This window comes from Schistocerca piceifrons, chromosome 9 (assembly GCF_021461385.2).
Source record: "Schistocerca piceifrons isolate TAMUIC-IGC-003096 chromosome 9, iqSchPice1.1, whole genome shotgun sequence".
Lineage (NCBI taxonomy): Eukaryota > Metazoa > Arthropoda > Insecta > Orthoptera > Acrididae > Schistocerca > Schistocerca piceifrons.
The window spans coordinates 99,181,840-99,207,464 of NC_060146.1; the positions used below are offsets into that span (position 1 = coordinate 99,181,840).

The 25,625-nt window shown below is 47.6% G+C and overlaps 1 protein-coding gene across 1 annotated transcript in view; it reads right to left on the bottom strand.

The window, feature by feature from the left end:
• Positions 1 to 2,034: 2,034 nt before the first annotated feature.
• The window catches only part of LOC124717250 (esterase FE4-like), a 207,730-nt gene continuing 184,139 nt past the window's right edge, over positions 2,035 to 25,625 (bottom strand). The window contains exon 10 of the mRNA XM_047244051.1: positions 2,035 to 2,369. Coding sequence (XP_047100007.1) covers positions 2,210 to 2,369 — 160 coding nt within the window. The 3' untranslated portion in view covers positions 2,035 to 2,209. The remainder of the gene's footprint in view (positions 2,370 to 25,625) is intronic.

The following is a 25,625-nucleotide window of genomic DNA, read 5'->3' on the forward strand; positions in this document are numbered from 1 at the left end:
CCGTCTCCATGAAGCTGGGCTACGGTCCCGCACACCGTTAGGCCGTCTTCCGCTCACGCCCCAACATCGTGCAGCCCGCCTCCAGTGGTGTCGCGACAGGCGTGAATGGAGGGACGAATGGAGACGTGTCGTCTTCAGCGATGAGAGTCGCTTCTGCCTTGGTGCCAATGATGGTCGTATGCGTGTTTGGCGCCGTGCAGGTGAGCGCCACAATCAGGACTGCATACGACCGAGGCACACAGGGCCAACACCCGGCATCATGGTGCGGGGAGCGATCTCCTACACTGGCCGTACACCACTGGTGCTCGTCGAGGGGACACTGAATAGTGCACGGTACATCCAAACCGTCATCGAACCCATCGTTCTACCATTCCTAGACCGGCAAGGGAACTTGCTGTTCCAACAGGACAATGCACGTCCGCATGTATCCTGTGCCACCCAACGTGCTCTAGAAGGTGTAAGTCAACTACCCTGGCCAGCAAGATCTCCGGATCTGTCCCCCATTGAGCATGTTTGGGACTGGATGAAGCGTCGTCTCACGCGGTCTGCACGTCCAGCACGAACGCTGGTCCAACTGAGGCGCCAGGTGGAAATGGCATGGCAAGCCGTTCCACAGGGCTACATCCAGCATCTCTACGATCGTCTCCATGGGAGAATAGCAGCCTGCATTGCTGCGAAAGGTGGATATACACTGTACTAGTGCCGACATTGTGCATGCTCTGTTGCCTGTGTCTATGTGCCTGTGGTTCTGTCAGTGTGATCATGTGATGTATCTGATCCCAGGAATGTGTCAATAAAGTTTCCCCTTCCTGGGACAATGAATTCACGGTGTTCTTATTTCAATTTCCAGGAGTGTATTTTACAAACGTAACAAATTATTACAAATACATAAACAAAACACTAAATTAAACTTATATTTACCTGCAAACTGAGCTGATCCTTGTGGATGGGTGACGCTTTAATTTTGCGTTCCATTACACCCTTCCCCCTCCACCTTCCAAATATAGCAGAAGGAAACTATTTAGGAATTTTATAGTGCTTTAAAAACCCAACAGCGACGTCAAATTCCCAATTGTTGATAGCAATCTCTGACTCCTATCTATGACAACTGCTACTTCTACGAATTCGTTCATGGTTTATGTGGGTCGTGTTTAGTGCTTCGCAATACTTCACAGTGAACTCTGTCTTGGAGAGGTATTTGTTGTTGTTGTCCCTATTCTATCTCGCTGTAGATCCTTCTTCCTCCTCTTGCTCATTTTTCGTCCTGGTGTAGCTGAGAGAACCAGTCACAACATTAAATTCCCGGTTGATCAATTTACTGTTTCAGACAGTTGAATTGCGTGCACGCACACCAGTCTAGCGCCTCCCACAAATTGTCTAAGAACATAGCCTGAAAACTGAGTTGAAATTTGAAATTTTCAGCTACCTCTAAGGTAATGGACTTCCTACCGAATGACATAACAGTACCAGTATCCACCGATAGGAGGCAATGAGAAAAAATACAGTAGGCTTTGGAAACCAGGTGGTTGCTGGACCGAATCCCACCAAATATTCAAATCCTATTATCCAGAAACATAATTCTAGGAAAAGCTGTTTCACACAAAGTACCGATTTAATTAATTAATCGGTCAATCTGATAGAGTGCACGAATATTTCCAAGACATCCAAGACAGAAGGTCCTGGATCATTCATGTTAATTAGAAAGGGTTCATAGAAAGACTTGATAGAAATTTGTCTAATAAAGTATGAAAACTCCACAGTTACGATTCTATCACACAATTCCTACAACAAATGTGGAACATGCTTCTTACCTCAGCACATCAGAAAAGGAAAAACGAAAAAGTTTAATTCATTAATTGGTTAAACAATACCTTTGAAAGGAAGGAAGTGAGATACTTGAAAAAAATTAAAATTTTTATGTAATTAAATGTATGAGCATACATTGCCTCTGAAAACTGCCTTATAAAACTGGAATAAAAAATGGTGGTATTGTCCATTTACGAGTAACTAAAACAAGAATAGCATTTTGCTTAGTCCAGATTTTATTTTACATTGACAGTACTTTACAAAATCTATGAAATATTCTTTCCGTGTGTGAGGTGTAGATTAATCACAGAATTTTTGACGGTCGTGGTCGAAGTATGGGCAAGATCTCTCTCATAAAAGATTTCGGCGATTTCCCTTGATATTTCTGGGGTCTGCGCTGCTGCTAGCTGCCATATCGGTCGTAGAGTTTCTCCCAGAAGGCCACCCGCTCCTCAAATGGCCGTCTGGCTATGTACAGCCCGTCGCTGGTGACGTGCAGGTAGGACTGGTCCTGCTCTGTGAAAGGCGGCCATGACACCTCCACCTTCGGGTCTGCTGGTTGACTGCACACAAAAAAGGAAAGGTTCCTCACAAGAAGCAAACAATGCATTTAGATTGTTCAAAACATGTTGCACCAAAATTATACAGTCTGTAGAGGACACTTTATTTACAGATCCGCGTCCAAGGCTCGGTTTTAGAGAGGGAGGTGGGTATATTTTGTTACAATCTCCGTGTACCTCCACCTTGCACTCCGTCTTCAGGCCACAAGAGGCCCATCGGGACCATCCGACCGCCGTGTCATCCTCAGATGAGGATGCAGATAGGAGGGGCATATGGTCAGCAAACCACTCTCCCGGTCGTTATGATGGTTTCCTTTGACCGGAGCCGCTACTAATCGGCCGAGTAGCTCCTCAATTGGCATCACGAGGCTGAGTGCACCCCGAAAAATGGCAACAGCGCATGGCGGACCGGATGGTCATCCATCCAAGTTCCGGTCACGCCAGATTCCGTGATGTTGTTGCAAACTTTCAGGGGTGATGGAAAAGAGAAATCTATCAATTTAATGTAAGGGGAACCTGGTCTGGAAATGAGCGAGTCGAAAGTTATATGCGAAAATTGTTGTGATACCTATGACATCTATAACACAGGAGAGATACCGACAGACTTCCAGAAATGTATCATTGTTCCTATACTGAAGAAGGCAGCAGCTACAAAATGTGAAGTTACGAACTCTAAGCCTAATATCACATGCATCAAACATTCTCATAAAAATAGTTCTAAAGAGAATTGAAGAGAAGGTGGAGGATATGCTGAGTGAAGATCAGTTTTTCTTCAGAAGGGGATTGGGAACAAGAGAGGTGATTCTGGCACTGAGACTCGTTATCGAAAAGCAGTTACAGAAAAATAAACCAACTTATATTGCCTTTGTAGACATGGAAAAGGTATTTGATAACGTTACCTGGCAAGAGATCTTCAGAGTGCTGAGCAAAAGTGGAATAAAGTACAAAGACATCCGTGTGATTCTCAGTTTCTGTAAGAATGAGGTGGCAGTGATTAGGAACTGTCATCAGGAACAAGAAGCAAATATTAGAAAAGGGGTAAGGCAAGGATGTGCTCTCTCTTCTCTTATATTCAATGCTTGCATCCAGGAAGCTATAGACCAAGTTTGAGAAACTGCTGAGGTGGGGATCAAAATTAATGGGCAGAAGATAGACATGCTACGTTATGCAGATGATAATGCTATAGTCACGGAAACAAAAGAAGATCTAGTTGAAGTCCTCAGAACAACGGAAAAAGTTCTATGCAATCAGTATGGCATGAGAATAAACAAGAAAACGACTAAATTGATGGTATGCAGTACAGGAGCAGAATATGAACATCTGAGAATGAGAATTGGAAGAGAGGAGCTGGAAGTGATAGAGGAATTTACTTACCTGGGAAGCAAAATCACAAGGGATGGCAGAAGCCGGAAAGAAATTGCGAGCAGAATAAAAAAGTCCAAAATTGCATTTAATCGGAGAAGGAACTTACTCACCAGCAACAACATCAGTCTGAAAATAAGGAAACGTATCATGAAAAGTTTCGTTTGGATTGTGGCCGTATATGGATATGAAACTTGGACAATTGGAAGAGAAGAGAGAAGACAGATAGAGGCCCTGGAGATGTGGTGCTATATTCTCTGCCTCGTGATGACTGGGTGTTGTGTGATGTCCTTAGGTTAGTTAGGTTTAAGTAGTTCTAAGTTCTAGGGGACTGATGACCATAGATGTTAAGTCCCATAGTGCTCACAGCCATTTGACCCATTTTTTTGTGGTGCTATAGAAGGATGATGAAGATCAGCTGGACAGACAAAGTGACAAATGAAGAGGTGCTTAGAAGAGTACAGGAAACCAGATCTCTGTGGATGCACACCGAAACAAGAAGAGACAAACTTGTAGGGCACATCCTACGACACAACAACATCACTGGAACACTAGCAGAAGGAGCTATTGAGGGAAGGAATCAGCGAGGGCGACCAAGGATATCACACATGCAACAGATCATGAATGACTTTGGTTGTAAAACATACGTGGAAATGAAGAGGAAGGCAGACAGAAGAAAGGAATGACGCTCTGCTGCGAACCAACCTCAGGCTTGAACACTAAAAGAAGAAGAAGACAGTGGATTACTTCTTAAATTCCACCTGTGTGCTGAGTACTTTGAGATATTCCACATTCCAGGCAGTTCGTGGTTTGTCTCCACCTTGCCCCCCACGACACATTTACACTAAGCTGGCATGGAGATACCATAATATCGTGTAGAACTTCCTTTTGCCCAGTGTGGTGTAATAACTCGACGTGACATGCAGTTAACAAGTCGCCTAAAGTCCCCTGCAGAAATATGGAGCCATGCTGCCTCTGTAGCTATCCATAATTGTGAAATGTTGCGAGCGCAGGAATTTGTGCCCGCACTGGCCTCTCGGTTATGACCCATAAATGTTTGATGGGATTCATGTTGGGAGATCTGGCTTGCCGAATAATTCGCTCGATTTGTCCAGAATGCTCGTCTAACCAATCACGAACAATTTTGACCGGTAACATGGCACATTGTCATCCACAAAAATACTACAGGGTGTTACAAAAAGGTACGGCCAAACTTTCAGGAAACATTCCTTACACAGAAATAAAGAAAAGATGTTACGTGGACATGTGTCCGGAAACGCTTAATTTCCATGATAGAGCTCATTTTAGTTTCGTCAGTATGTACTGTACTTCCTCGATTCACCGCCAGATGGCCCAATTGAAGGAAGGTAATGTTGACTTCGGTGCTTGTGTTGACATGCGACTCACTGCTCTACAGTGCTAGCATCAAGCACATCAGTACGTAGCATCAACAGGTTAGTGTTCATCACTAACGTGGTTTTGCAGTCAGTGCAATGTTTACAAAAGCGGAGTTGGCAGACGCCCATTTGATGTATGGATTAGCACGGGGCAATAGCCGTGGCGCGGTACGTTTGTATCGAGACAGATTTCCAGAACGAAGGTGTCCCGACAGAAAGACGTTCGAAGCAACTGATCGGCGTCTTAGGGAGCACGGAACATTCCAGCCTATGTCTCACGACTGGGGAAGACCTAGAACGACGAGGACACCTGCAATGGACGACACAATTCTTCGTGCAGTTGACGATAACCCTAATGTCAGCGCCAGAGAAGTTGCTGCTGTACAAGGTAACGTTGGCCACGTCACTGTATGGAGAGTGCTACGAGAGAAACAGTTGTTTCTGTACCATGTAGTGTGCAGGCACTATCAACAGCTGATTGGCCTCCACGGGTACACTTCTGCGAATGGTTCATCCAACAACGTGTCAATCCTCATTTCAGTGCAAATTTTCTCTTTACGGATGAGGCTTCATTCCAATGTGATCAAAGTGTAAATTTTCACAATCAAAATGTGTGAGCTGACGAGAATCCGCACGCAATTGTGCAATCACGTCATCAACACTGATTTTCTGTGACGTTTGGGCAGGCATTGTTGGTGATGTCTCGATTGGGCCCCATGTTCGTCCACCTACGCTCAGTGGAGCACGTTATCATGATTTCATACGGGATACTCTACCTGTGCTGCTAGAACATGTGCCTTTACAAGTACGACACAACATGTGGTTCATGCACGATGGAGCTCCTGCACATTTCAGTCGAAGTGTTCCTACACTTCTCAACAACAGATTCGGTGACCGATGGATCGGTAGAGGCGGACCAATTCCATGGCCTCACGCTCTCCTGACCTTAACCCTCTTGACTTCCATTTATGGGGGCATTTGAAAGCTTCTAGGCAACCCCGGTACCAAATGTAGAGACTCTTCGTGCTCGTATTGTGGACGGCTGTGATACAATACGCCATTATCCAGGGCTGCATCAGCGCATTAGGGATTGCATGCGACGGAGGGTGGATGCATGTATCCTCGCTAACGGAGGACATTTTGAACATTTCCGATAACAAAGTGATTGAAGTCACGCTGGTACGTTCTGTTGCTGTGTGTTTCCATTCCATGATTAATGTGATTTGAAGAGAAGTAATAAAATGAGCTCTAACATGGAAAGTAAGCCTTTCCGGACACGTGTCCACATAACATATTTTCTTTCTTTGTGTGTGAGGAATGTTTCCTGAAAGTTTGGCCGTACCTTTTTGTAACACCCTGTATAACTGTTTGGGAGCATAAGTTCATGAATAACCATTTCCAATCAAAGATCTATACAGCTGGACCAGAGGTCCCAATTCATTCCATGTAAACACAGCCCACACCAATATGGAGCCCCCATTAGCTTGCACACGCCTTGTTGACAACTTGAGACCATGGCTTTGTGGGATCTGCACTACACTCTAATCCTACAATCAGTTCTTACCTACTGAAATCGGGACTCATCCCATCGGAGCACGGTCTTACAGTCGTCTAAGTTTAACCAATATGATCACGAGCGCTGGAGAGGGGCTGCAGGCCATGTCGTGCTCTTAGCAAAGGCTCGTGTGTCGGTAGCCTGCTGCCACAGCGCATTAACGCCAAATTTCACCGCACTAGATTAACGGATGGGTTCGTTGCATGTATCATATTGAGTTCTGTGCTTATTTGACGCAGTGTTGCTTGTCTGTCAGAAATGACAAACGCCGCTGCTCTCGGTCGTTAAGTGAAGACGTCTGCCAGTGGTTGTCCACGGTGAGAGGTAATGCCGGCAATTTGGTATTCTCCACACACTCGTGACTCTGTGAATCTCAGAATATTGGATTCCCACAATTTCAGAAATTGAATGTCCAAGGAATCAGAGAGAACACGTCTGTCTGCGGACCTTATCAAGCAGGACGGTGGGTTATTATTTGGATACAATACAGAATCGTGTCATTGGAAAAATTCTGCATCGCGAAAATCCTTCTGCAGTTTTATCGAACAAAAATAGCGGATCTTCTTCATGAGTTTAAAAGCATACAAGGCAACACACAACTCCCCATCCATCAAGATGCAGTTCTACTATAAGGAAACTGACATGTAGGCTACCCCACACAACAGTCGTTGTATGAGAGTAACATCAGCCTGCTTTATCGACCTGCTCAAGGTATCAATGTGGAGAGCGTTCTGAGCGTGGAACAATGCACAGACTTACAGCAGAAGCGCTTGAGCTCACATAAGGGTTGCACAGTGATGTTCGAGTACACCACACATGCGCCAGAGGGTCTCAAACAGGGGAGCTCAGTATACTTTTGTCAGTACACATCAAAGTTGGAGAAGTAGACCTGGTGACGAATCAGATCCTTTGACAACCACCCCGCAACGCTGCAGACGAGGTTTTAGCTTCATTCAGTGCAGTCCTGACATCTGGAGTCTAGCCAGAAGCGTGGCAATCTCCGAACCTGGGAACGACACACGATGCCCCAGGAGCTATCGGCCCATAAGCCTACTTCTTACTGTTCTCAGCTTATTTGAGTGACTGTATCTGAAGAGGCTGCAGCGACACATCCAGGTCGAGCAGTTCCTCTTCATTGAGAGTCAGGTCCTGATGTGCAGCTGTTCCATGACGCACCAAGTGTTCAAATACCCCATGGAGACTACTGAACGGTGAGAGTACTATTGGGCGATACTACTCGATGTCTCCAGAGTCCCTGGCGGCCTGATGACGTCCCATTCAAACCTCTGCTGCTTGGCGCCCCTATGTCAAATACGCAGCTGCTCCGTTTCTATCTTCTGGGGCTGCCCTTCCACGACAGCGCTGGATTAGGTGCGTCGACTAGTCGAAACAGTCGCGACGGAGTCCCGGAAAGTCCTATACCTGTCCCACTGTTGTATGTCCTTTACTTGAGCGGTATGCTTCAGTCCCGAAACACCTAACTGGATCTCTACGCTGACGATACAGCTTCCCTGAGTAACAACAGGAGCCCCTGTATCGTGCAGCGCCAACTACCTCCTGAACTGGAAGAACTTACCATCTGGGCCACTATTAATCGTCTCGTATACAACCCAGAGAAGACCCAGATTATGAACTTTGCATGGTGGCTCAGTCCAGTCGCTGTACCCGCTGTTGAGATCAGTATCAAGGATAAACGATATTAAATCATTCAATGTCATGTCAGACACACGTCTCACGCGGAGTGATCACGTCGAGGGTCCTGACTGCCCCACTATGGGACACTTGCACCAATTATACCCACTTCTACATCCACACTAGACGTTGTCACCAGATTTCAGTTTCACTGTATACAACGTCAGATTCGGAGGTCAGTATGCCAATGCAACATTGTGCCTCTCGACACCATATCAATTGGGCCATCAAAACGATCATGTTCGACAACGCTGTATGTACCTTCATATGGCGAGAGACGGAAACATGTAATACATCCAAGAAACATAGTCAAATATGATCGTAACCAGGTGCTATGTTGTGGGGTTCAAAATGGTTCAAATGGCTCAAAGCACTGTGGGACTTAACACCTGAGGTCCTCAGTCCCCTGGACAGAACTACTTAAACCTAACTAACCTAAGGACATCACACACATCCATACCTGAGGCAGGATTCGAACCTGCGACTGCAGCAACAGAGTGGTTCCGGACTGAAGCGCCTAGAACCGCTCGGTCATAACGGTCGGCTATGTTGTAGGGAGGAATAACGTTGCATGGACGGCCTGACGTCGAAGTCCTTGAACATGGTGCAATCACCAGTCAACGTTATTATGACACTGTACCCCTTCTACGTGTGTATCTTTTCCGGAGAGCATTTGGCTCTTTTATGGATGACAGTATGCAACCCCATCAAAGAGCGCAGGTGGCGGAACTCTTGTGACGAGAGGGTATTCGGCCAATGGACTGCCCCGCACCCGTTTCCTCGTCTTAAATTGTACAGAGCATATGTGGGATGCTTTGGGGAGACGTAGCGGTGCACGTCCTCGTGCACCACCGACCATCCAGCTAGTCTCAACCAAATTGGCAGAGCAATGGAACTCCCTGCCTCAAGAACGCCTTACCAACGTTTATGCCAGCATGGTAACACGTCGCAGAGCATGCACTGCCGACCATGGTGACCACACACACTATTAGGAACCATGTTCCGCATTTCTAATGATCAGGGCACCATCATGAAAGGTCATGACATCAGTGTAATTATTATCTCTGAATAAAAGTGCCATTTCTGTTTCATTCCATACTGCTTCCAGTTATATTTTACTAGTTCTTTCGATGTATGGTCCAAGTTCCATCGAATTATGTTTCTTGGCAGTGACTCATCACGCGAAAATTTCTTTCGTTCGGAGGTGCTTCACACCAGTGTGTATACATTGCGCAATAAAATGAAAGGGTCACTTTTTCGAAACACCACAATTATCCCCCATTGTGATGTGAAGTTCGAAATTTAGCTCAAAGATACCTCTTCGTCGTCGGGACGTGTGCAAAACAGGCCACGGCTCAAGCGTTCATGTGAGGCGTAAGATGTTTTAATGATGTCACATTGGCACGAAATTTCACCACAGTTCTGCCCAACGCACAGTGAACGTGCCACACGATGGGAAGGTCATCACACCCCCTCTTACCCATATTTCATCCCTTCTTTTCCGCCTATGCGATGGAAGTCAGAATCGCGACGCACAGCAATGATATCAGGCGGTTTTCATTCGGGTAGGTAAGAAAAGATTTCAGAAATGCCGCGAAACAACGGTAGGGGTTTGCGTAAAGGATACCAATGCAACCACTCCCCCCACTGGGCCTTGATTCGTACATATTTCGTGATCGAAAACGGAAAAACCTTATGGGGTGGCATAAAGGGTATCAATGAAATCGCTCCTTCCCACGGAGCGTTGACTCCCGCATATTTGGAGATCGGGAAAGTGAGTTGCCAGTGTGACGAGCAACCGGATAACGACTTAACCCTGCTCCAAAGACACCATGGGCCAGGAACCCCAATGAACGCGATCACATGCCTTTGTAGTGCAGTGCGAAGCCAGATTTTGCTCTGCTACACGGGATGGAACCACTAGGGAACTTTCAAAACCATACGACGAAACCTGAACGTGATCCAAAGCAGTGAAAGGCGCTACAGTCTGGAACCGTGCGACCGCTACGGTCGCAGGTTCGAATCCTGCCTCGGGCATGGATGTGTGTGATGTCCTTAGGTTAGTTAGGTTTAAGTAGTTCTAAGTTCTAGGGGACTGATGACCACAGCAGTTAAGTCCCATAGTGCTCAGAGCCATTTGAACCATTTTGAACCACTAATCACATAAGGAAGGGGGATATGTTCGTATAATTTTATTTAACAAAATAAAAAAAGGTGATAACCCCCGCCGTAGTGGTGACAGCCACCCCAGTGGCCTCCACCGCGGTGAGGGGCGGTAGCTGGACTTCGTGATGTTTGAAGGACGCCTTGACATAGACAGTCGTCCTGCCACCGTGGGCTGGCCGCCGATAGTTGGCCGCCGTGATAGGAATTCCCGGCTTCAGGAATGTCTCGCACACGGGGCAAATGTCAATTGCCTCGTCGCGCATGAACTCCCCGAATTCCCCCTACCGGGGGACCGAGCCGTTCTCGTTGAAGGCGCAAACTGTGAGGCCACGGATGTGGCGATTATCCGTGGCGGGGAGAAGTAGCAACGGAGGGCCGAAGGGTCGTCGTGACCGCGGTGACGAGCGATCGGAGCTCAGCTCCGGCGGGAGCAGAGGGGGCGGCGGGAGCCACTGGGGCGGCTTGTTGCAACCGTTCCGTAGAAGACGACTGCCGTGGAACATCGGCCGCTAGTTTGGGTGGCGGCGCAGCACGAGTTTCCGGCTGCCGCCGCGGCAGAGTGTCGGCAGAAGTCCGTTCCGCAGCGGCAGGGGTAAGTAGCTCGGCCCACGTGCCGGCGACGCCTGCGTGGGGCGGCATCCCGCGCGCCAGGCGTGAGTGCGGCGGTTGCCACCCGCCCGGGCGAAGCCGCGGACGGCGCAGTCCGCTGCTGCCTGTCGCCAGCGGCCTGCTCCGATCGCCGGGTGGAGGAGGCAGACGGTCCGCCCTCGGAGGAGGCAACAAAGCTGGTCGACGGGTGTACTTGACGAGAAGGAGCAGCCCTGCCCCGTTGCTGGCTTCGGCCCCGTTTGAACGCCGAACATTCTCTGTAACTGGCAACGTGCGACCCGCCGCAGTTGCAGCACGTCGGTTTTCCTTCTCGGGTGAGCCCGCGGGATTTTTTCTCGCGCTGCCCCGCGCACTTTACGCAGCAAGGCAGCACGGAGAAGTATCGGGAGACGTGGTCCAGCCTCTGGCATGAGAAGCACTGGGGCCCCTTGCCTTTGGCCTGAAGCGGTTCCACCTCCACATTTACGCGGCCGACTCTCTGCACCTGGAAAATCTTCCGGTTTTCCAGGTTGTCAACGAGGACAACCTGGTACACAGGCATGTCTCGGTGAGTTCGAGGGGACTTCATCAGGCCGGTGGACGGGATGCCAAAGCCCATGTCCTCGAGCTCCTGCTACTTTACCCCCTTAGGGGTTGAAGTTCAAAAAATACTGATTTATATATATATATATATATATATATATATATATATATATATATATATATATATATATATATACGGGGTTGCAGTACTAAAAATACTGAAATACCTAAATATATATATGGGGTTGAAGTTCTAAAAATACTGAAATATATATATATATATATAAATCAAATACCAACTTTCGTAGTTCTAGCTTCAAAATTGCGTTACTAGCAATATATTTTCAAAAAATCTTTCATCCCTTAATTCACCCTCCTAGATGTGGAATTTCGAAAAATTCCTTATCAAACGACGCGTACGCTATAAGATCAACACCCGCGCCACATTCCAAGTTACTATCCGCAGCGGTTTGGGCTGGGCCGCGATGAGTCAGTGAATGAGTGACATTTGGTAAATTGTCTTTTAGGTATAGAGATGTGTATATATACTTCATAGAGGGTCATCGTTGTTAGGATAAATCTCGAAATGTTCTTGACCAATTTACTTCAGATTTTTACAAGATACTTTACTTTGATGTAAACAGGACATATTTTTTTAAACAACAATGTACAAGTTTTCTGTCAAAGGCGACTGCGAGAAAGAAAATACTGTGCAATGCAGTGCTGTGAAAAGTGGGGATTTGTTTAATTTTCCGCAGTCCCCTCCACAAGCACCAAAGAACCACTGAGAATGACACACCCATCCAAAGGAGTGGCACCATCAAGACTCAACAGTGTCGCATGCCCTCACTTCATGGGAAACTGAGGAGAGGAAGTCAATCCAGAACATTGGCGTAAAAAGACTGGTGATCAGGGACTTTACCAAACTTGAGGGGAAGGTGGCGGAATACCACCTTCAGAAGTTTGAGCGGCTCGGAAGGGTGCGTGTAGCACTGGAGGCCATCCGAGCAGATGGCGTCCATCATCGCGTGGTACTCTGTAATGCATGTAACTGTGACCTCGTATAGGTCACGGCCGGCGGCCTTGACAGCAGTGGTCGTGGTCACCCTGTCAAGTTTCTGTTGGAATTCCTTGTAGACGCCGTCCCATTGGACGACGATTGGCGGCGGAGACGGCGGCCTCTTCTGGGGCGGCGCCAGAGGCGCGTCGCCGTCCTCCGGCGCGTCTACGCTGACGCCCGCAAACGTTTTGGCGGTCGGCAGCGGCTGCAGTTGCCGCCTGGGTGGGGCAACACAGCCGTCTGCATCAGGTTGCCGGGAGGCAGCAGGCGAACGAGAGGGTCGCTGCGTTTTCGTTGTCGGTCTCGGCTGGGCGGTGCTCCAGGAGGAGCCCGCGACCGTCTTCACTGCCTCTGTGGTCGAGGCGCGGGAGGCCCTAGATGCCTTCTTCCGCGGCCTCGCGGCGTCAGAGGTCAGGGATGAATTATCGGAATGGTCGTACGTCACAGCTCGGCGCTTTCTGGGCGCGCGGGCATCGTCAGGGTCGATGTGTCGACGCTCTGCCTCGGCAATAGCCTCAGCGAGGTTTGCGTCCGTCAGTTCGATGGCCTCCATCTCGGTGGCCTCTGCAGCTGACTGTGCCCCCGTCCAGACCGCGGGGTTTCCCCTAGCGCAGGTCGGGGTATCAACTAGCGCAGCCACGGGCTCTTCCTGCGTCTCTGGGGCCGTAGGGGCAACCGGGGGTACATCGACCTCTTGGGTGGTCGAGTCCCGCGGCACAAAATCCCCGAGGCCGCCTGCGCCCGGCCCGCAAACTCATGCAGTGCGACCGGCGAGGCTCTGGGTGGCACACCCGACTCTTGCTGTCTCGTGTGCGGTAGTGCAGCAGCCTTCCAAATATTGCAGGAGGCGAGTATGGCCACCTCACCATCCTCTCGGCCAAGGTAGGAGCCCCTTGCATGAGCTTGTTCATAATATAATGTTGTAGAATAATGGAACATGTTTTGTGTTCTCGTATTATGACGTTCTTAGATAATACAAATCTCCTTCATCATAACCAACATGGATTCCGCAAACAGAGATCATGTGAAACTCAGCTCGCCCTATTTGCCCAAGAAATTCACAGTGCCGTAGACACTGGCGAGCAGATTGATGCCGTATTCCTGGACTTCAGGAAGGCATTTGATACGGTTCCGCACTTACGTTTAGTGAAAAAAATACGAGCTTACGGAATATCGGACCAGGTTTGTGATTGGATTCAGGATTTCCTAGAAGAAAGAACACAACATGTCATTCTTAACGGTTTAAAATCTGCAGATGTAGAGGTAATTTCGGGAGTACCGCAGGGAAGCGTGATAGGACCTTTATTGTTTACAATATACATAAATGACTTAGTTGACAACATCGGTAGCTCCGTGAGGCTATTTGCAGATGACACGGTTGTCTACAAGAAAGTAGCAACATCAGAAGACTCGTACGTACTCCAGGAGGACCTGCAGAGGATTAATGCATGGTGCGACAGCTGGCAGCTTTCCCTAAACGTAGCTAAATGTGATATAATGCGCATACATAGGGGCAGAAATCCATTCCAGTACGATTATGCCATAGGTGGTAAATCATTGGAAGCGGTAACGACCGTAAAATACTTAGGAGTTACTATCCGGAGCGATCTGAAGTGGAATGATCACATAAAACAAATAGTGGGAAAAGCAGGCGCCAGGTTGAGATTCATAGGAAGAATTCTAAGAAAATGTGACTCATCGACGAAAGAAGTAGCTTACAAAACGCTTGTTCGTCCGATTCTTGAGTATTGCTCATCAGTATGGGACCCTTACCAGGTTGGATTAATAGAAGAGATAGACCTGATCCAGCGAAAAGCAGCGCGATTCGTCATGGGGACATTTAGTCAGCGCGAGAGCGTTACGGAGATGCTGAACAAGCTCCAGTGGCGGACACTTCAAGAAAGGCGTTACGCAATACGGAGAGGTTTATTATCGAAATTACGAGAGAGCACATTCCGGGAAGAGATGGGCAACATATTACTACTGCCCACATATATCTTGCGTAATGATCACAACGAAAAGATCCGAGAAATTAGAGCAAATACGGAGACTTACAAGCAGTCGTTCTTCCCACGCACAATTCGTGAATGGAACAGGGAAGGGGGGATCAGATAGTGGTACAATAAGTACCCTCCGCCACACACCGTAAGGTGGCTCGCGGAGTATAGATGTAGATGTAGATGTAATGCTCGGTCACGAGAGTGCAAGTCAGAAGTAAAAGAGTCGTCAGCCTTGTCATAGTCAGGAGTCAGTAGCCGGTCGTCATAGGTGGGGGCCGGATAGGGCCGCCACCGTGATCAGATCGGTCGCATGAGCTGGCCCCGATGGACTACGACCTGCCACACTCTTTGCATGAAAAGACACCTCTCTCGTCGACATCTCGAGCAGCACTGCTGTGTGTGCGTTGCCGGCGGCGCGCCGCCTTATATAGCTTATAAACCCCGTTGGCGAATGTATCTGCCAGAACTATTTGCGATCACGTGCATGGCGTAGCAAAGTAGTTCCTAGCCTAGCTGTGATCTCTGGTGAAGCTGTTGTGCAGCCTCCGTGTACGGGTAGCGATCCCTGTTGGCCGTTGGTGTGTTGTGTTGTGGCCGCCGGTATGTCTTTGTTTTGAAAACACAGACGACGTAGGTTTTCCTGGTGAATATACACCCTGTGATGCAGGCATCCCGTGATGGTTAGACGTAAAGTGGGATGCCGATGCAGTAGGCGCTACGGTGTCCGAAGTGAGCGGCCACAGCTATGATGATGAGGTCAACACAACACCCAGTCCCTGAGCGCTGACCATTGAGCTATCGAGGCGGACTCACGGGAGATAAGGAAATGAAAGCTACTTTATTTCAGTTTCGATAATAGAAGATAACATCACCAGAAACAATTTTTTTTAGAAACTTGGCTTTAAACCAAACAACAACAGACTGGTTTTAACAGCAAAGAGTATCGTACACGTAAAATACGACTATCCCATGTCCCGACTGTACACTTCATTCACTTGAAATATGTAATAAGGAATCACATCTCTACTACTAAAACTCTCCAGACTTGCAACGGTTTTCACAGTATTACCAGGATACCACACATCTGCAGCAGTGATCCAACCATTACTATGAGAAGCTGCATCATTGCATTCGTAACTGTAAAGCTACACACTCGCAAAAGACGTACGGCCCTTGCTGAATCACTTGCGCTCCGACGTTACTACTCGAAGTAACTTCAACGTTATCAATGGCCTTATACACAACAGGCCGAGAATGCCCAAATCTTCGCCTGTAGCGAGGCACCTCTGTTCAAAAAAATGGTTCAAATGGCTCTGAGCACTATGGGACTCAACTGCTGTGGTCATTAGTCCCCTAGAACTTAGAACTACTTAAACCTAACTAACCTAAGGACATCACACACATCCATGCCCGAGGCAGGATTCGAACCTGCGACCGTAGCAGTCGCACGGTTCCGGACTGCGCGCCTAGAACCGCGAGACCACCGCGGCCGGCGCACCTCTGTTCGCCATCCAATGCTGTCGCACGCGCAGTTGCACAGTAACTGACGCCGTCTGTCCAGATTATTTACTTATATAGCCGCACGCCGGCCATCGGCCTCATCAATTTCTGCCTTGACCGGATGCACAATAAAATCGAGCGAGACTCTAACAAGGGAAATTCCCCATCGTCCTTCACTCAGATTTAGCGGTAAGAGAAACCTGTGGGCAGCCCATTGAAAACCTGAACACAGATGAAGCATGACAATAGGAAGAAGGTGTACCGAACGGTGCAGAAAAGCAAACTACAGGGTGTTACAATAAAGCGCAGCCAAACTTTGAGGAAACATTCCTCACACACAAATAAAGAAAAGATGTTATGTGGACATGTGTCCGGAAACGCTTAATTTCCATGTTAGAGCTCATTTTAGTTTCGTCAGTATGTACTGTACTTCCTCGATTCACCACGATGATTTCATACAGGATACTCTACCTGTGCTGCTAGAACATGTGCCTTTACAAGTACGACACAACATGTGGTTCATGCACGATGGAGCTCCTGCACATTTCAGTCGAAGTGTTCGTACCCTTCTTAACAACAGATTCGGTGACCTATGGATTGCTAGAGGCGGACCAATTCCATGGCCTCCACGCTCTCTTGACCTCAACCCTGTTGACTTTCATTTATGGGGGCATTTGAAAGCTCTTGTCTACGCAATCCCGGTATCAAATGTAGAGACTATTAGTGCTCGTATTGTGGACGGATGTGATACAATACGCCATTCTCCAGGGCTGCATCAGCGCATCAGGGATTCCATGCGACAGAGGGTGGATGCATGTATCCTCGCTAATGGAGGACATTTTGAACATTTCCTGTAACATAGTGTTTGAAGTCACACTGGTACGTTCTGTTGCTGTGTGTTTCCATTCCATGATTAATGTGATTTGAAGAGAAGTAATAAAATGAGCTCTAACATGGGAAGTAAGCGTTTCCGGACACATGTCCACTTAACATATTTTATTTCTTTGTGTGTGAAGAATGTTTCCTGAAAGTTTAGTCGTACCTTTTTGTTACACCCTGTAGAAACAGTGAACGGCCCGAGAACAAAAGTGCAATACGTAGTAGGATGAAAGAATAACGCCGTTGTTGGTAAGTGGTGGCGGGCATGCTGTGTTCAAACCTCCCTCGAGCCAATCTATTCCGCTCTTCGCTGCATTCAAATTTATATATGAGGTGTAAGGATCTATAATGACAGTTGATTTCGCACAACTACTCTATTAGCAGCCGAAAGGACGTGGGTTTCGAATGGGAACCGCAAACGTTTGATACGTTGACTGTGATATAGTATGTCAGATACAGTTCCTTTGACTGTTCAGAGATGGCACTAAACCTGCCCAAACATGTGAACAACCACGCATGAGCAGCGCCTATAAGCGGAGGGGGTCCGACAGTCATTCCACCAGGAAGGAGGTACACGTCTAGATGGTCAATACCGCGGTTCGATCGAGCCCGCATTGTTACCTTGTGTCAGGAAGGGCTCTCAACAAGGGAAATGTCCAGGTGTCTCGGAGTGAACCAAAGCGATGTTGTTCGGACATGGAGGAGATACAGAGAGACAGGAACTGTCGATGACATGCCTCGCTCAGGCCGCCCAAGGGCTACTACTGCAGTGGATGACCGCTACCTACGGATTATGGCTCGGAGGGACCCTGACAGCAACGCCACCATGTTGAGTAATGCTTTTCGTGCAGCTACAGGACTTCGTGTTACGACTCAAACTGTGCGCAATAGGCTACATGATGCGCAACTTCACTGCCGACGTCCATGGCGAAGTCCATCTTTGCAACCACGACACCATGCAGTGCGGTACTGATGGGCCCAACAACATGCCGAATGGACCGCTCAGGATTGGCATCACGTTCTCTTCACCGATGTGCCACATATGCCTTCAACCAGACAATCGTCAGAGACGTGTCTGGAGGCAACATGGTCGGGCTGAACGGGGCGCAGGTTCGAGTCCTGCCTCGGGTATGAATGTGAGTGATGTCTAGGTTAGGTTTAAGTAGTTTCTAAGTGTAGGGGGCTGATGACCTCAAATGTTAAGTCCCTTAGTACTTAGAGCCATTTCAACCAGGCTGAACGCCTTAGACACACTGTCCAGCGAGTGCAGGAAGATGGTCATGGAAGGCGCCGTAACGGGTGTACAATACGTGAATGTCGTCCTGCGACCGATAGTGCAACCATATCGGCAGCATATTGGCGAGGCATTCGTCTTCATGGACGACAATTCGCGCCCCCATTGCACACATTTTGTGAATGATTTCCTTCAGGATAACGGCATCACTCGAATAGAATGGACAGCATGTTCTACAGACATTAACCCTATCGAAAATGTCTGGGATAGATTGAAAAGGGTTGTTTATGGAAGACGTGACCCACCAATCGAGTCGATGCAAAATTTTTTTTGACGTGTGTAGTTTGTCACATATGCTGCAAAAAATGAACGCAACAGTTTCACAATGATACAGTTTTCCCTGTGATCCGTCAAAACGTATGTTTTGAATGTTTTTGAAGCTGCGCTCGGCTTTGGAAGTTTCGACTCTTGAATTCCTATGTTGTAACGTAGTTCACACGCTTTATTCGCTGTTTTCATTACTGTGAGGCGTCTGTGTGGTATCTCGCTGCTCTCGCTATTCATCACATTCAATTGCGAAAGTAACGTTTCTTACCACGTACATATTCTATAGCCGATGTATAGTACGACAACTGCCAAGACTACAGAAAGAGAACAAACATTTCTATGACTGGACGGACAGTTCATAATGCTGTGGAAAGAAAAAGGCACCAGAGAGTTTTGAACACGGTTCGTCAGCTTCCTAATCCAACACCGTGCCCACTTTTTTTTGGTTGATTTCTGACTACGATGACCACAACCATTCACATCCACTCAATATTGCACTCTTTAAGCTTGGACAGTTCACTGTTTCTATTTTTTTTTTTTTTTTTTTTTTTGCTGTTCAGAACAACTTCTTTCTGTTTTAATGCGTGATCTGTGTTCAGTTTTTGGCGGGCTATCCAATCAGCCATCTTACCATTAAATCTTTGAGGGGTGCGATGGGGTAATTCCCTTGCTAGTAAAACCAGAGAGGCACGCGAGTCTACCCAGAAACGCCCTCACAAGCTTTTTAGACTGTTTCTGATCACGTTGTATCCATTACGTGGACAAAATCATGTCAATCGGTCGTCCGCTGCTGATGCCTGTGCGATGCATTCGTGTCTGTACAGTCGCGGTATCAACGGATTCCTGACGCCTCACACTCATATCGGCTGGCGATTTGAATAACAATGGTCGATCACCCCGTGTGGCTATCTGGAGGTGATGTCACGTCAGACACTTGTGGTCGTCCCTTGCGGTGGTTTACTGTGTGTGGGAACATAGTTTCTGCAATACTGACGATGCAACCTAGATACTGCTGACATCGGAAAACCAAATTCTGGCGCAATCTCTGATGTGCTTTGACCCATGCGTCGTGCACCGATTATCACCCCACGTTCGAAATCAGTTACGTCGTGGAGTCCAGTCCCTTCGATAGACATCTGTCTGTACTCAGGTCTCACGTCTACACTTCCAGCACAAGCCGCGTCTAGCAGCAACACTCCTTCATATGAGGCACATCTTCAAATTGAACAATCGTGGTTTTTGACCCCGCAGATGATAATGTTAGAGGCATTTACTGCATTTTTCTTATTGAGGAGTTTCATTCGTTTCATTAAAATACAATCAAATAGGTGTCATTTGATGGTCTTCCGATGACTGAAAGGAGTAACCACATTAGGGCATTATCCGAAATATAGTGTGCCGGCCGGTGTGGCCGAGCGGTTCTAGGCGCTACAGTCTGGAACCGCGCGACCGCTACGGTCGCAGGTTCGAATCCTGCTTCGGGCATGGATGTGTGTGTTGTCCATAGGTTAGTTAGGTTTAAGTAGTTCTAAATTCTAGGGGACTGATGACCACAGCAGTTAAGTCCCTTAGTGCTCAGAGCCATTTGAACCAAATATAGTGTTGAACTGAACGCTGATCCGATGGAATGAAAAATAACACGAAATTGGGTTAAATATGTCTGCCTCAGTAGCTGCGGGGTCAACATGGCTGAATGCCGACGAAAAGGACCCGGGTTCGACCCCCGGCCGGTTAGGAGATTTTTGGTGCTCGGAGACAAGGTGTTATGTTGTTGTCATCAACATTTCTTCATTACTGGCGTGCAAGTCGCCTATATGGCGTTATATACTCGGAAGCGCCAAAGAAACTGGTATAGACATGCGTCTTCAAATACAAAAAAAAGGAAACAGGCAGAATACGGCACTGCGGTCGGCAGCGCCTATATAACACAGCTGTTAGATCGGTTACTGCTGCTACAATGGTAGTATATCAAGATTTAGGTGAGTACGACCATTTCACGGGTGTACCTCGAATATCAGGAATCCGATAAAACATCAAATCTCCGACATCGAGCGGTCGGAAAAAGATCCTTCAAGAACGGAAGGAAAGACGACTGAAGAGAGTCGTTCAACGTCACAGAGGTGCACCCCTTCCGCAAACTGCTGCAGCTTTCAATGCTGGGCCATCACCAAACTTCAGCGTCCGAACCATGCAACGAAACAACATCGATATGGGCATTCGGAGCCGAAGGCCTACTAGTGTACCCTTGATGACTGCACGACACAAAGGTTTACGCCTCGCCTGGACCCGTCAGCACCGACATTGGACTGTTGATAAATGGAATCACGCTGCCTGGTCGGACGAGTCTCGTTTGTATGGAGCGGATGGACGCGTATGGGTATGGAGAGAACCTCATGAATCCATGGACCGTGTATGTCACCAGGGGACTGTTCAAGCTGATGGAGGCTCTGTAATGGTGTGGGGCATGTGCAGTGGGAGTGATATGAGACCCCTGATAGTCTAGATACTACTCTGCCACGTGACACTGATCAGCTGCATCCATTCCTATCCATTGTGCATTCAGACATGTGGGCAATTCAAACAGGACAATGCGACACCCCACACGTCCAGAATCGTTACAGAGTGGTTCCAGGAACACTCTTCTGAGTTTAAACACTTCCGCTGGACACCACACTCATCAGACACGAACACTGTTGATCATATCTGGGATGCCTTGCAACATGGTGTTCAGAAGAGATCTTCACGTCCCCATAGTCGTATGTATGGGCAGCCCTTCAGGATTCATGGTGTCAGTTCCCTCCATCACTACTTCAGACATTAATCGAGTCTAGCCCACGTCGTGTTGGGACACTTCTGCATGCTCATGGGGCCATAGTCGATATTGGGCAGGTGCGCCAGTTTCTTTGATCCTTCAGAATTTCACCTGGCTGGAACCCACCACATGAAATACAGAGAGAGGTAAAATATGGAATAATCTTCAGTTCTGCAATTGCACAGTGACAATGAACTTGATTTTACTTTACTGGGTATCAGCACTGTTCGCTGCACACTGATGACTCCTAACAGGATGACTACAGCCCACAGCGAGATAAAATGCATGCAACTCATACAGTAAGAAAAACTAAAGGAAAAAAAATCGCAGCAATAAGAAGTAGTTGTGCGACATAAACGAAATTTGGTAGTCGTGTATCTACCCCTGAAAAACGATGTCTATCGAAATTTAGAGCCGGTTGAATAAGAGTGGCGCTCGTAGCGCGACTATGACGATGTAAAGTAGGGTTGCTTTAAATACTGCTGTAACCGTCGTGAGCGTTACTTACCTTTCAGATTGGACGTAGTGTGGCGACAAAGACGCCATTATCAATACCTCACTGAGTTTGAACGAGATGGTGTAATAGGGATACGAGAAACTGGATGTTCTTTCTGCGATATTGCAGAAAGACTTGGCAGGAATGTAGTACACTGTACATGATTCCTGGCAGCGGTGGTCACGAGATTCTGCGTTCGCAGGTAGACCGGGCTCCAGATGGACACGTGGAACAGCCGAGTGTTCGGCTTATGGTTGTATCACATCGTACTGCATCTGCAGAAGCAATCTGAACAGCAGTTGGCGCCACAGTGACGCAACGACTTGGTACAAATCGGTTACTTCAAGGACAGCTCCGAGCCAGACGCTGGTCTCAAGTGAGAGCTCATTTGAGGGCAGGCTGAAGGTCTGTTGTTTTTTTCTAATGAAATCTGGTTCTGCCTCGGTGTCAATGTTGGCCGTCTGTTGGTTAGAAGGAGGGCAGTTGACGGCCTGTAATCAAACTGTCTGCGTGCTAGACACACTGAACCTATACCTGGGGTTACAGTCTGAGGTACGATTTTGTACGACAGGAGGAGCCCTCTCGTGGTTTCCCCACTGCAAATCTGCACGTGAATCTGGTGATGCGACCTGTTATGCTGCCATTCATGAACAGCATTCTAGGGGCTGCTTTCCAGCAGGATAACGATCGGCCACATACAGCTGCTGTAACCCAACATGCTCTACAGAGCGTTGGCATGTTGCCTTGGCCTGTTCAATCAACAGATCTGTCTACAATTGAGCACATATGGCGTCGTCCACAAGCAGCATTAAACATCCCTGAATTGAAACTTCCTGGCAGATTAAAATTGTGTGCTGGACCGAGACTCGAACTCGGGACCTTTGCCTTTCGCGGGTAAGTGCAAGTGGTTTGCAGGAGAGCTTCTGTTAAGTTTGGAAGGTAGGGGACGAGGTACTGGCAGAAGTAAAGCTGTGAGGACGGGACGTGACTCGTGCTTGGGTAGCTCAGTTGGTAGAGCACTTTCCCGCGAAAGGCAAAGGTCCCGAGTTCGAGTCTCGGTCCGGCACACAGTTTTAATCTGCCAGGAAGTTTCATATCAGTGCACACTCCGCTGCAGAGTGAAAATCTCATTCTGGAAGCATTCCTGAGTTGACCGACCAAGCGGAACAGGCGTGGAACTCTATCCCACAAACTGACATCCGGCACCTGTACGACACAATGAATGCACGTTTGCGTTGAACATTCCGGCGGTTACACCGCTGTTAATGTACCAGTATACCACATTTGCAATGGCTTGTCTCGCGCTTACATTAAATTGCTATCCTGCAACGTTAATCACATTTCCTACATTTTATTACTCTGCGTTAATTACCTTCTGGTGTTGTTATTTTTTTTTTTCGTTAGTGTATACAAGCAGAACATGGGCAAATGAAGAATCGTTCTACTAGCATGCGTAAGTTTCTGCAAATGGAGTCTCAATAGGCGACTATGAAAAAATGCAAATTTTTATGGCCCAGCGTCTGATTGTGAACACATCGAAAACTGCGGATCTAGTCAGAGGTTTGCGGGCTACGAGGATGGTTTGAAAAGTTCTCGGAACGGAATAGAAAAAAAAGTGCTTACATCACTGATACTCTTTTTATTTTTCAATATAGTCTCCTTGTAGATGTTCCAGTGCCTTGATCCCATCTCGAAAATGAATTTCCTCCAGGCCTGCAAAATAGTTATCAACTCCAGCTATCAATTTTCGTTTGAAGTGAATCTTCGTCCACCAAGAAAAATTTTCAGTTCTGGGAAGAGATGGAAGTCTGACGGAGCTATATCAGGTGAATAGGGCGCATGTGGCAACAATTCCGTACCTTGGTTCGTGTAATTTTGCCATGACGACGGCAAATGTGTGCGGGCGCGCGTCAAGAGTCACGGCAACCATCTTGCAGATATTTTTTTTCATTTCCAATTCTTCAGTTAAAATGTGATATACACTCTCAGGTGACATCTGGCAAGTGTAAGCAATTTCATCCACTTTCAATCGGCAGTTCTTCATGATCATTTTGTGCACTTTTGCAATGATTTCTGAAATAATGACACATCTTGGCCGAACACTGCGCGGATAATCATCAAAGCTCTCGTGACCAAATTTAAATTCATTTTTCCACTTGGCAACGTTTGAATATGAAAGAGCAGAGTCCCACAGTGTGTTCTAGAAATCGGAATGAACAGCCTTTGCTTTCAGACCTTTCTTTATGAAGTACTCAATCACTGCTCGAATCTCGATTTTTTTCATCTTCTCAAATAGCTACGTGGGAACAACAACAGAGCCACGTCACCGCCACAGCTCTCCTCCAAGAGCACTGATGTGGCACGTGTTTACAGGCAACAGTCCAGTGAATATCACGTGACCAACTCGTTGCGCTAGCGCTGACCTCTCGTGGTGATTCCGAGAACTTTTCAAACCACCCTCGTACTGTCGTGAGCACATACATAAAGCGGTTGCATGTTGTAGGAGCGAGATGTGTCCGCTCTGCAAAACAGGATAGGTAGCGATCTGTGGCAGATTTTACGACAGAACAGAATGTTGGTGGAGACACACGTGTTTTTGAACACACGGTTCAGCGCACATTGTTGAACATGGGGCTCTGTAGCAGATAACCTTTACGTGTTCCCAAGTTCTCACTTCTCAGTTACGATTGCAGTAGGCACAGGATGGTCGAGATGAGACCTAGTACCAATACAGACGTGTTGCCTGATCGGATGATCACGTTTCTTGTTATAACGACTCGATAGTCTTGTCCCAATACACAGTCATTCCACTCAGTTCTAGTGAGACAAACTGAGGAGCTACTTGATTGAGAAGTAGCGGCCAGGAGAGTGGTGTGCTGACCACATGCCCCTCCATATCTGCATCCAGTGACGCCTGTAGACTGAGGATGACACGGCGGCCGGTCGGTGCCGTTGGACCTTCCAAGACCTGTTCGGACAGAGATTAGATACACATCATCCAGCTGAACGGCTGTTGGAACATGTATCGCCCCACTACTGTGGACAGAGTTATGCTGTGAGGGACATTCAACCGGACAACTGTGCACACAGTGAACTTCATTGCGAACCATCTGCGTCACTTCATATGTGAAATCTTCTCTGACAGCAACAGCATCTCAAAGCAGGATAGCCGCCGTGTCACAAGACCAGTAGCGTGCTACAGTGGCTTCAGGAGCATGGTAGTGGACTCACGTTAATATCTTGGCTTCCAAATTCTGCTGATCTGAGCCTGATGGAAGGCATCTGGGAGACTTGGGTGCCAGCTCTTCACCCACAAATCACAAGGCCCATAATTCACGGGAATTGCGTGACCTGCGAGTAGTCACCTGGTGGTACCTACCACTGGAAACATACCAAGGATTCAGAATGAAATTTTCACTCTGCAGCGGAGTGTGCGCTGATATGAAACTTCCTGGCAGATTAAAACTGAGTGCCATCCTAGACTCGAACTCGGGACCTTTGCCTTTCGCGGGCAAGTGCTCTACCAATTGAGCTACCCAAGCACGACTCACGCCCCGTACTGGCCGAATTAAAGCTGTGAGGACGGGGCGTAAGTCATGCTTGTGTAGCTCAGTTGGTAGAGCACTTGCCCACCAAAGGCAAAGGTCC